Source organism: Delphinus delphis, chromosome 9 (genome assembly GCF_949987515.2).
Source record: "Delphinus delphis chromosome 9, mDelDel1.2, whole genome shotgun sequence".
NCBI lineage: Eukaryota > Metazoa > Chordata > Mammalia > Artiodactyla > Delphinidae > Delphinus > Delphinus delphis.
In genome coordinates, this window is record NC_082691.1 from 34672373 (window position 1) to 34685096 (window position 12724).

Genomic DNA, 12724 nt, shown 5'->3' on the forward strand with positions numbered 1-12724 from the left:
GTGTATATATGTCCATGCCACTCTCTCACTTTATCACAGCTTACCCTTCCCCCTCCCCATATCCTCAAGTCCATTCTCTAGTAGGTCTGTGTCTTCTCGTCTTACCCCTAGTTTCTTCATGACCTTTTTTTTTCTTTCTTTTTTTTTTAGATTCCATATATATGTTTTAGCATATAGTATTTGTTTTTCTCTTTCTGACTTACTTCACTCTGTATGACAGACTCTAGGTCCATCCACCTCACTATAAATAACTCAATTTCGTTTCTTTTTATGGCTGAGTAATATTCCATTGTATATATGTGCCACATCTTCTTTCTCCATTCATCTGTTGATGGACACTTAGGTTGCTTCCATGTCCTAGCTATTGTAAATAGAGCTGCAATGAACATTTTGGTACATGTCTCTTCTTGAATTGTGGTTTTCTCAGGGTATATGCCCAGCAGTGGGATTGCTGGGTCGTATGGTAGTTCTATTTGTAGTTTTTTAAGGACCGTCCATACTGTTCTCCATAGTGGCTGTACCAATTTACATTCCCACCAACAGTGAGAGAGGGTTCCCTTTTCTCCACACCGTCTCCAGCATTTATTGTTTGTAGATTTTTCTCCCTTTTCTTCCTTCTCCCTTTTTTTCTTGATGCATCTGGTTAATGGTTTATCAATTTTCTTTATCTTCTCAAAGAACGAGCTTTTAGTTTTATTGATCTTTGCTAATGTTTCCTTCATTTCTTTTTCATTTTTTTCTGACCTGATCTTTATGATTTCTTTCCTTCTCCTAACTTCGGGGGTTTTTTGTTCTTCTTTCTCTAATTGCTTTAGGTGTAAGGTTAGTTTGTTTATTTGAGATGTTTCTTGTTTCTTGAGGTAGGATTGTATTGCTATAAACTTCCCTCTTAGAACTGCTCTGCTGCATCCCATAGGTTTTGGGTCACCGTGTTTTCACTGTCATTTGTTTCTAGGTATTTTTTGATTTCCTCTTTGATTTCTTCAGTGATCTCTTGGTTATTAAGTAGTGTATTGTTTAGCCTCCATGTGTTTGTATTTTTTACAGATTTTTTCCTGTAATTGATATCTAGTCTCATAGCATTGTGGTCGGAAAAGATACTTGATACGCTTTCAATTTTCTTAATTTTACCAAGGCTTGATTTGTGACCCAAGTTATGATCTATCCTGGAGAATGTTCCATGAGCACTTGAGAAGAAAGTGTATCCTGTTGTTTTTGGATGGAATGTCCTACAAATATCAATTAAGTACATCTTGTTTAATGTATCATTTAAAGCTTGTGTTTCCTTACTTATTTTCATTTTGGATGATCTGTCCATTGGTGAACGTGGGGTGTTAAAGTCCCCTACTATGATTGTGTTACTTTCCATTTCCCCTTTTATGGCTGTTAACATTTGCCTTATGTATTGAGGGGCTCCTATGTTGGGTGCATAAATATTTACAATTATTATATCTTCTTCTTGGATCAATCCCTTGATCATTATGTAGTGTCCTTCTTTGTCTCTTGTAATAGTCTTTATTTTAAAGTGTATTTTTTCTGATGTGAGAATTGCTACTCCAGCTTTCTTTTGATTTCCATTTGCATGGAATATTTTTTCCATCCCCTCACTTTCAGTCTGTTTGTGTCCCTAGGTCTGAAGTGGGTCTCTTGTAGACAGCATGTATACAGGTCTTGTTTGTGTATCCATTCAGCCAGTCTATGTCTTTTGGTTGGAGCATTTAATCCATTTACATTTAACGTAATTATCAATATGTATGTTCCTATGACCATTTTCTTAATTGTTTTGGGTTTGTTATTGTAGGTCTTTTCCTTCTCTTGTGTTTCCTGCCTAGAGAAGTTCCTTTAGCATTTGTTGTAAAGCTGGTTTTGTGGTGCTGATTTCTCTTAGCTTTTGCTTGTCTGTAAAGGTTTTAATTTCTCCATTGAATCTGAATGAGATCCTTGCTGGCTACAGTAATCTTGGTTGTAGGTTTTTCCCTTTCATCACTTTAAATATGTCCTGCCAGTCCCTTCTGGCTTTCAGAGTTTCTGCTGAAAGATCAGCCGTTAACCTTATGGGGATTCTCTAGTATGTTATTTGTTGCTCTTCCCTGGCAGCTTTTAATATTTTTTCTTTGTATTTAATTTTTGATAGTTTGATTAATATGTATTTTGGTGTGTTTCCCCTTTGATTTATCTTGTATGGGACTCTCTGTGCTTCCTGGACTTGACTATTTCCTTTCCCATATTAGGGAAGTTTTCAACTATAATCTCTTCAAATATTTTCTCAGTCCCTTTCTTTTTCTCTTCCTCTTCTGGGATCCCTATAATTCAAATGTTGGTGCATTTAATGTTGTCCCAGAGGTCTCTGAGACTGTCCTCAGTTCTTTTCATTCTTTTCTCTTTATTCTGCTCTGCAGTAGTTATTTCCACTATTTTATCTTCCAGGTCACTTATCCGTTTTTCTGCCTCAGTTATTCTGCTATTGATCCCTTCTAGAGAATTTTTAATTTCATTTATTGTCTTGTTCATCATTGTTTGTTTGCTCTTTGGTTCTTCTAGGTTCTTGTTAAACGTTTCTTGTATTTTCTCTATTCGATTTCCAAGATTTTGGATCATCTTTACTATCATTATTCTGAATTCTTTTTCAGGGAGACTGCGTATTTCCTCTTCATTTGTTAGGTCTGGTGGGTTTTTGCCTTGCTCCTTCATCTGCTGTGGGTTTTTCTGTCTTCTCATTTTGCTTAACTTACTGTGTTTGGGGTCTCCTTTTCACAGGCTGCAGGTTCATAGTTCCCGTTGTTTTTGGTGTCTGTCCCCAGTGGCTAAGGTTGGTTCAGTGGGCTGTGTAGGCTTCCTGGTGGAAGGGACTAGTGCTTGTGTTCTGGTGGATGAGGCTGGATCTTGTCTTTCTGATAGACAGGTCCACGTCTGGTGGTGTGTTTTGGGGTGTCTGCGGCCTTATTATGATTTTAGGCAGCCTCTCTACTAATGGATGGGGTGTGTTCCTGTCTTGCTAGTTGTTTGGCATAGGATGTCCTGCACTGTATCTTGCTGGTCGTTGAGTGAAGCTGGGTCTTGGCGTTGAGATGGAGATCTCTGGGAGATTTTCGCCACTTGATATTACTTGGAGCTGGGAGGTCTCTTGTGGACCAGTGTCCTGAACTTGGCTCTCCACCTCAGAGGCATAGCCCTGATGCCTGGCTGGAGCACCAAGAGTCTTTCATCCACACAGCTCAGAATAAAAGGAGAAAAAGTAGAAAGAAGGAAAGAAGATAAAATAAAATAAAGTACAATAAAATAAAGTTATTAAAGTAAAACAGAAAAAATAATTGTTAAGAAAAAAATTTTAAAAAGTAAAAAAGCCCCCAAAGAACAGACAGAACCCTAGGACCAATGGTAAAAGCAAAGCTGTACAGACAAAATCACACACAGAAGCATACACATACACACTCACAAAAGGAGAAAAAGGGGGGAAAAATATATATCTTTGCTCCCAAAGTCCACCTCCTCAATTTGGGATGATTCGTTGTCTCTTCAGGTATTCCACAGATGCAGGGTACATCAAGTTGATTGTGGAGATTTAATCTGCTGCTCCTGAGGCTGCTGGGAGAGATTTCCCTTTCTCTTCTTTGTTCGCACAGCTCCCCGGGGCTCAGCTTTGGATTTGGCCCCACCTCTGCGTGTAGGTCGCCCGAGGGTGTCTGTTCCAGCTCAGACAGGACGGGGTTAAAGGAGCAGCTGATTCCGTGGCTCTGGCTAACTTAGGACGGGGGGTGGGGGGGAAGGGAGGGGCACGGTGGCGGGGCAAGCCTGCGGCCCGCAGAGGCCAGCGTGACGTTGCACCAGCCTGAGGCGCGCCGTGCATTCTCCCAGGGAAGTTGTCCCTGGATCCCGGGACCCTGGCAGTGGCGGGCTGCACAGGCTCCCGGGAGGTGAGGTGTGGATAGTGACCTGTGCTCGCACACAGGCTTCTTGGTGGCGGCAGCAGCAGCCTTAGCGTCTGATGCCCGTCTCTAGGGTCTGCGCTGATAGCTGCGGCTCGCGCCCGTCTCTGGAGCTCCTTTAAGCGGCGCTCTGAATCCCCTCCCCTCGAGCACCAGGAAACAAAGAGGTAAGAACAAGTCTCTTGCCTCTTCTGCAGCTTCAGACTTTCTCCCAGACTCCCCCCCCGGCTAGCCGTGTTGCACTAGCCCCTTCAGGCTGTGTTCACGCTGCCAGTCCTCTCCCTGGGATCCAACCGAAGCCCGAGCCTCAGCTCGCAGCCCTCGCCCGCCCCTGCGGGTGAGCAGACAAGCCTCTCAGGCTGGTGAGTGCTGGTCGGCACTGGTCCTCTGTGCAGGAATCTTTCCACTTTGCCCTCCGCACCTCTGTTGCTGTGCTCTCCTCTGTGGCTCCGAAGCTTCCCCCCTCCGCCACCTGGAGTCTCCGCCCATGAAGGGGCTTCCTAGTGTGTGGAAACCTTTCCTCCTTCTCAGCTCCCTCCCACTCGTGCAGGTCCTGTCCCTATTCTTTTGTCTGTTTTTTCTTTTTTATTTTGCCCTACCTAGGTATTTGGGGAGTTTCTTGCCTTTTGGGAAGTCTGAGGTCTTCTGCCAACATTCAGTAGGTGTTCTGTAGGAGCTGTTCCACATGTAGATGTATTTCTGATGTATTTGTGGAGAGGAAGGTGCTCTCCGCGTCTTACTCTTCTGGCATCTTGAAGCTCCTCTCTATTTAGGTATTTAATTTCTCTCAGCAATGTTCTACCTTTTTTACATAGAAGATTTACAGATCTTTCATTATTCTACTTTATATTTTTTGTTGCTATTGTGAATGCCATTTTTAATTTTATTGGTAGTTGTTGCTACTATTTAGAGATCTAGTTTATTTTTTTCATAGTTATAGGTCTTACTAAAGTTACCTATCTACTTCTCTTTGAGTGAGTCTTGGTAGTTTGTGTTTTTCAAGGAAAAGAACTTCATCTAAGTTAGCAAATTTATAGGCATATTTTTGTTCATTAGTATTCCTGTATTAACCTTTTAATGTCTTTGGGATTAATAGTGATGTACCTTCTTTGATCCCTGATATTGGTAATTTCTCTTCTCTTTTTCGTTTCTTCATCAGGCTTCCTACAGTTTTACTGATTTTATTGATCTTTTAAGGAAACAGCTTTTGGTTTCAATGACTGTTTCTAATGTTTTTCTGGTTTTGATTTCACTGATTTCTGCTCTAGTCTTTATTATTTCTCTTGTACTTGCTTTGGGTTTGATTTGCTCTTCTTACTCTAGTTTCTCAAGGTGGAAACTTAGTTTACAGATTTTAGATCTTTTTCTTTTCTAAAGTAAGCACATAATGCTGTAAGTTTCTCTTAAAGCAGTGCTTTAACTGTACGTTGACGCTTGAACAATGTAGGTGTTAGGGGCACCAACCCCCGTGCAGTTAAAAACCAAGTATAACTTTACAGTCAGTCCTCTGTGTCCACATCCTTGAATTCAACCAGCTGTGGGTCGTGTAGTACTACAGTATGTATTTATTGAAAAAGGAATCCACGTATAAGTGAACACATACAGTTCAAACTCATGTTGTTCAAGGATCAACTGTATTCCACAAATACTGATATCTTGCATTTTCATTTACTTCAAAATAGTTTTTTATTTTCATTGAAACTTCCTCTTTCTGCCATAGGTTATGTAGAAGTAGGTTCTTTAATTTTCAAATATTTGTGGATTTTCCAGATATATTTCTGTTATCGATTTCTACATTTTAATTCTGTTATGGCCCAAGAACATACTTTACATGTTTCCTTTGAAATTATAAGTTTTTTCTTCCAATGGTAAAATCGATAGCTAATGGGAAGCAGCCACATAGCACAGGGAGATCAGCTCCGTGCTTTGTGTCCACCTAGACGGGCGGGAAGGAGACTCAAGAGGGAGGAGATATGGGGATATATGTATATGTACACTTGATTCAGTTTGTTATAAAGCAGAAACTAACATACCATTGTAAAGCAATTATACTCCAATAAAGATGTTAAAAACAAAAAAAGAATATTGTTTAGCTCAGTGAACAGTCCATGTGCACTTGAGAGAAATGTTTTCTGCTGTTATTGGGTGGAGTGTTCTATAAATATCAGTTAGATCTAGTTGGTTGATAATATTGTTCAGGTCATCTATATCCTTAGTGATTTTTTGCCTGCTTGTTCTATCAAGTACTAAAGCCTTCAGCTAAAAATGTGGATTTGTCTCTTTCTCCTTTCAGATGTACCAGTTTTTCTTCTTGCATTTTGAAGTTTTTCTTAAGTGCATCAACATTTAGTTGTTGTGTTTTTTTTTTGCCTATGGATCATAGTTTCCTGTTTCTTTGCACATCTAGGTATTGTAGAAGATGTACTGAATTCTGTGCATGAATGTTGAAGAGACTCTGAATTCTGTTTTCTTAAGAAAATGTTGACTTTTATCCTCATAGGCAATTCAAATATTGACTGATCATCTTGAACTATGTAATCTTGGTTTTATGCTTTGTTGGGGTTAATCTATAGAAAGTCTCAAAACTTGGCAGGACCCAACATCCAAGTTCTATCTCCTTTAGGGATCTTGTCATGGCTTGGTTTTAGGATTTGTTAGAGCAGGTCTAGAGTCAGCCTTACTCTAAGGTGTGGTCTTTACTCCTAAGGTGTGACTTTTTTTGGTGTCTCAGCTATATGCCTGAGGTATTAAAAATGGTGTTAATGTGACCTCTCCACTCTGGCTGGGTTGTGTTTTCAACATCTCCACTATACTGCTTGACTTCTATCTCGGCTCTACTCTCGGCTTTGTAGCAGCTTCTCTGTGGTAAGCCACGGGTAATCTTATCCTCAGAGAAGGATTCCCAAGGGATGTCTACATGGACTTCTGCCCCCTACCTCATGTCCACAGCTCTCTCATTTTGCCTCTCCAGTTGTTTAAGCTGCCCTGAAATTCTACCTCTGCCTTTTAGCTCAGTGGGACTGCCATGTTCTCTCTGGTTTCCATTTTACAGAAATATGGTCAGAAATTTGTTCCCAGGAAGCATGCTGAAAATTCATGGACTTTCTTAATGAGTTTCCTTTCTCTCAGGAATCACAGTTTTGTGATATCTCTTATCCAGTGCTTGGAAACAATTGTCCTATGTCTCATATATTTTGGCCAGTTTTATGGGTGTTTATGGGAAAAGGCTAGCAAGTATCAGTTAATCCTAATATATTAATTCAAAAATATGTGTATATCATAGAAGGAGTAATGGTATTTATTTCTGAGTATAGTTTTCCCTAAATTTTCACCTATACGAATTAACCACTTCTGTAACTTTTATTTATTATTATGCTCATTCTTATTTCCCTGGTTAACCATGGCTGTGGAATTTAGTTTCTATCATAATAACCCAGCATCTTTAATTTGTTCTTTGGATTATATCTTTAGGATTTACTATTAGATTTATAGCAAGTGACATCTTTGTGTAAATATTGGACTTTTAGTAAAAGCAAGTCATAACTTATAGGGAATGACTTAAGAGGCACCAGAAAACTTTCTAATTCCAGGTGGGAAACTGAAGATCATTGGTGTTTTGAGGAAAGGAAGTCACTGAAAATGTCAAAAGGTCAAAGAAAGGAAGTCTTTGTTTTCCCAAACCACACGGCAAAGAATGACTTCAAGCCTTTAATGTTTTCTGTCCTAATTATGACCCTAAATAATGGGGATAGGTGGTAATGAATGGCAAACATAAGTTTTTATGAAATAAACAAAAGAGAACAAAATTATTATGACCTATGGAGTGTAGTTTGTAAAATATATCCATTAAAACAAACTTTTTTTGTTATGGTTGCCTTCTGGGATGTTGGAATTTTATTTGTGTTTTTAATTTCAAATCTCATCCTTTCATATTTCACGAGGTTCTCCCCACAACAATTTCAGAGGATGCCGATGAACAAATACTTTGAGAAATAGAAATATTTTTAGAGCTCTCTATCAATTTTAAATAGCCATTAGGATCCTATATGTCCTAATACCCAAAATTATAGTTTACTGTATCTCTTTCCAACTATCATTTCACATGTCTTGTCCAATATTAGCTCCATGTACTTCTAAAGTCAATGGTATTTTTCCTTTGCCTTATCACAGAACCGATCTGAGCACTGTGTGTGACATTCCCACACTTAGCCACAAGATGGCGTTGCAAACCAACATTTTTGCAGATACATGATCTCCCTCAGCTTGCACTGATGATTTTGTTTCATATTTCTTTGTTATATTTTAACATATCCCTTATTTTTTTCTTTTCCATTTGCAGTGAGAACCAGTAAGAACTAAACAGATTAAAAATTGGACCTTTCAAGGATGTATTTCTTCTTTTGGTTGTTACCATGCTCTCTCATTTTCAGATGTGTCACCTAGGACAATGCAAAAATTAATCACACTCCCCCTACTCTGTGGATGTTATTGTTATTTAACTTATTTTGGAATATTTCAGTGCCTTACACTTAACCTAAGGATATAGGCTACATAGTGTACTTACCATGGGGAACTGCATTATAAAATCATAAGCATTTGCTTCCTTTGCTGCTTTCTCAATGTCTTCATCAGTCACGCCATCTCGCCCATATCTAATATTGTTATTAATGGTTGTCCCCCAAAAAACAGGATCTTGGCTGACCACTCCAAAATGTTCTCGACAATGCTGCACATTTAAAGTTCTGATGTCGTTACCATCCACCGTGATCTGTGAATCCAAAGGAATGAATCACGTTGTGATGCCTTTCACTGCATTGGGTTAGAGTCCTTTTTACTACTGCAGAACATAAGCTGAGAAGCAGGTTATTTCAGGAAACAATGACTGACTATATTTTGATAAAATATTTATAGCATGTATAATGCCAATAGACTTTTTCTGATAGTTGGGAATTAATAAAACCTAAAAAAAATGACTTAAAATTTGGCCAAACTACCTGAATATCTTTACTCTACGATCCACAAATTAGGTATTATGAGGATATATACTCTAGGAGCCACAAATATTATCATGTAAACACATGTAAAAAACTGCAGTTTTGTTATTTTAAGACTGATGTGACCTTTGCACTTTTTTTCCAGGAAACATCCTTTCTTCCCTTCAACAGCCCACTCCTCTGCAAAAGGTAAAAGTGCATTCTATTCACTGCTATAAGTAATATTAAATGAACATTGTCTTCTCCATAGATAGTACCATTACCTATTATCCCAACATACTCCAATGACAGAAGCCAAGGTTTGATAATTATAACTCTGGTATTTCACACCAACTGGTATTCTGTCTGGGCATGGATATTCTATGCAACTGCTTTATGTAAGGAATGCTAATCCAGTAATTTATTTATTCAATATTAGCATGGATACATGAGTCTAGTAAACTCCAAATGAAGACTTAAGAAATCAAATTTAAGTTTTAGAAGAGTAGATTTTCTTTTAAAAATTACAGTTGAAAAACTGAATAGAAGCATTAAGAATTATGCTTCTGTGACTATCATAGTCTTGTACTCTATGCTGTTTACAAGGGTGAGAAAGTTAAGTGCAACATATGGATGACAGAAAAAAATGAGACAGTATATTTTCTACAGATATTATTCTTTTGGGATGTTTTGAGAAACTGAAATTCTTGATAAGTTCTGCGTACTACAAATTACTATTTTATTTTTCTCTATAGCATTTATTATCTTCTAACATATTATATAATTTACTTATTTTATTTATTGTCTGTCTCTACTTATTAGAATGTAAACTTGATGAGGGAAGAGAGGTTTTTATGCTTTGTTCACCAATGTATTCCCAGCACCTAGAAGAATGTCTGGCACTTTGTAGGTGCTCAATAAATATTTGTTGAATGGATGAATATGCAGTAAAGAAAACAATATGGTTTCTCTCCCAGTTCCACTGTTAAAAATTAAAAGTTGACACAGGTGTAAGCTCTCTGTAATAGGTGGAATTTCCAAATCTTGTCGTGTGGACTGTGTGTGATCTTGCTAGGTGCACTTACAAAGTTGTCATCAGGATCACATAACCTCTGCAAAAGTTGGACTGCTGTATTCTTCCCATTGCCGTTGAGGCCAACCAAGGCTACTGTCTCTCCAGACTTAATTCTGAGATTCAGACATTTCAGAATCTATTTGGAAAGTATGGGGAAAAAATTCCATAAAACTAGGATAAGAATATGATTTACCTATCTTCAGAAATGTAATGTATAATTATAAACAGGAAAAAATTCTCTGGCATTTAAAAACAAATTTAGATCTTATTACGTTTTTTTCATGTATGTGTATAATAACCTACAAAATTTTGGAGAAAAACACTAATCATCTCTCTATATAAAGAGGAGATCTAAATTGAGTACTTAAAGATTATTAACTAGCCACAGGAATCGTTTTTTCATATTTTCAACCAAAATAATTTATGTGAATTTCATGACTACGAAGTTAGTGAAAGTTGTATCTTCTAACTTGCAACAATTGAATGAAATCTTGCCAGATATCCCTGTGAGCTATTTAAGGAAGTTCTTTCTTAGAATATATGTAACATTGTTGCAAAACAGACTCCAAACTAAAACAATTGGCAGACTTCTTAGCGACTCCCACGAATAGGATTTCACCACTAGAAAGCCTCTTTTTCTAGCGGTGGATCTCACAGGGACATTTCAACTTAGGGGGAGTACTTCTACAATTTTCTCAATAACTGAGGGTTGTTACCAGCATTTAGTGTCCCAGGGACCTGCAATATGAGAGAAACCTCACAAAAATTACCTTCCCAAAATGACAACAGTAATCCTGTTGAGAAACTCTCACCTATCTTTGCTTACATTTTCCCAAAACATGGGAATATCCCCTTGGATTCTTTCACTTTGATCTCCTCATTTGTAAAGAAAGAGACTCTGTAAACAAACCAAATGTAAAACCTTCAAAGGGCCAAGCAAAGAAAAATTCTCTAAAGGAGGTGACAAATCAGGGACCCCCAGTGAGAGTACCTCCTCTCCCACCTGCACTTTTACTCTAAAATTCGCATCTGTTCTTTCTTTGGAAGAATCTGTGTTTTGTTTATTTAAAGTGGGTGGACTTTCGGGGGGGGGGTAATTATTTATTTTTCAATTTAACAAAAAAGCGTATGTTTCAAATGTTCATTTAAAAAATACTTGTTTAAAACCCATACAATGTAACGACAGAGTCGGTGCTTAAGTCTTCAGGAAGCCAACCCAAATGTAGTTGCAAAATGGAATTAAAATGCTCTATTTATGTTAAGAAAAATGATAGAAGACAACACTATTCCAATAATGGTAATTAAGTAACAAAAATTTTTAAAAATAAAGAGCTTTGAAAAAAAGAATTTCAATCAAAGACTTACAGAAAAATAAGGAAGTAGGAGTAGGTATATATTTTTTTGATGCAAATTATGCAGGAGATATTTGGACACTTTAAAAGACATTGAAGGTTGATGGCATCAGTAATTTTACCAATTTCACTTAAAATCATGTCATCCTTTTTCTATAAAGCAGGTGTTTTATTAGGAAGTACTCTTTGCAATCTTTAACAGTAACTACCTTTTTAGATAAATACACTAATAAGATGAAAGGATGAAGACAATAGAAGAGACAGACACATTTTTACAAGAATTTGTCAAAGGCTGAATGATAGAGGGAGAAGGATGCACTTTATGCTGAGTGTGTGTGTGCCTGTGTAAAAGTGAGAGAGAAAGAAACTGAGGCAAAAATGCTGGTGTAGTAAAAGTCCTAGGAAAGGGATAATGGAAAGACACAATATATGCACAATTCCCCCAGGTTAGAAACTTTAGAAAGTTCAAATAAGTTATCTATGCTGAGTGGGAAAACATCCAGGGACCACCAGTAGGTGGCAACATCAATCCAAGACACTTTTGCTGTGCTCCCAAATCCAGAGTGAAGGAATTCCAGGAAGTCAAAAATGCTTTAGTCATTTCAATATAGAGAGGAGGCTGCAAAATGTAACTAGCTCTCCTAGAGTTATTTGTCCATTACGAATCTATCCTTCCCTCTTTCCTTCCTCTCTCTCTTCCTCCCTCCCTCTCTATCTCTGTCTCTCTCTCTCTCCCCTCAAGTCTCTAAACAAAGTAGCCAAATCTTGGTCAAAGTGATCCTAAACAGTCTCATATGAGGAGATCCTAGCCAGTGGAAGGTAATTAGAAAACTGTACATTTCCATAATTAAATTTTACTTACTTTGATAGATGGTCTTGATGGATAACTGAAAGAAACATTTTTAAATTCCACATTTCCTACTATGCATTCCAATTTATAGCCTGTTGTTGAAAACTTATCTATAGCAGTTTTCTTGGAAAAACAAAGAGGACATTATAAATCTTAGAGAAACTAGGCTGACATGCTCTATATTCTAAAAGTAGTTTAAAGATGGGTTTTCTTTTACAGTGTTCTCCTTTCTGCTTTAGAAGTGCATTGAGTTAGATATGAAGGTTTCAATAAAACACAATCTCCTTGTTGAAGAGTTAAAATAATCTGTCTTTCCACAGCCAACTGGGCAACATGGATTTTGCCCATCTTTTTAAGTGTAATGAAAGTGCCTGTTTTTTGGTTTCCTTCTTGCAGTAATGATAGTTATCTTTCAAGGCAGTTAGGAGTCTTACCTTAACAATAATGTGGAAAATATTAAAGGCGGCTCCTCTGGCTATAGTGAAGGTTTCAAAGCTAGGGGCTGCTGCTCCAATGCAATAACTACTATGGATTACACTAATAAAAAC

General features: G+C 37.7%; 1 protein-coding gene across 1 annotated transcript in view; it reads right to left on the bottom strand.

The window, feature by feature from the left end:
- The window catches only part of ABCB5 (ATP binding cassette subfamily B member 5), a 113677-nt gene that overhangs the window by 82037 nt on the left and 18916 nt on the right, over positions 1-12724 (bottom strand). Inside the window, 4 exon segments of the mRNA XM_060019869.1 lie at positions 8491-8694; positions 9985-10110; positions 12189-12299; positions 12611-12724. Of these exon segments, the coding sequence (XP_059875852.1) occupies positions 8491-8694; positions 9985-10110; positions 12189-12299; positions 12611-12724 (555 nt within the window).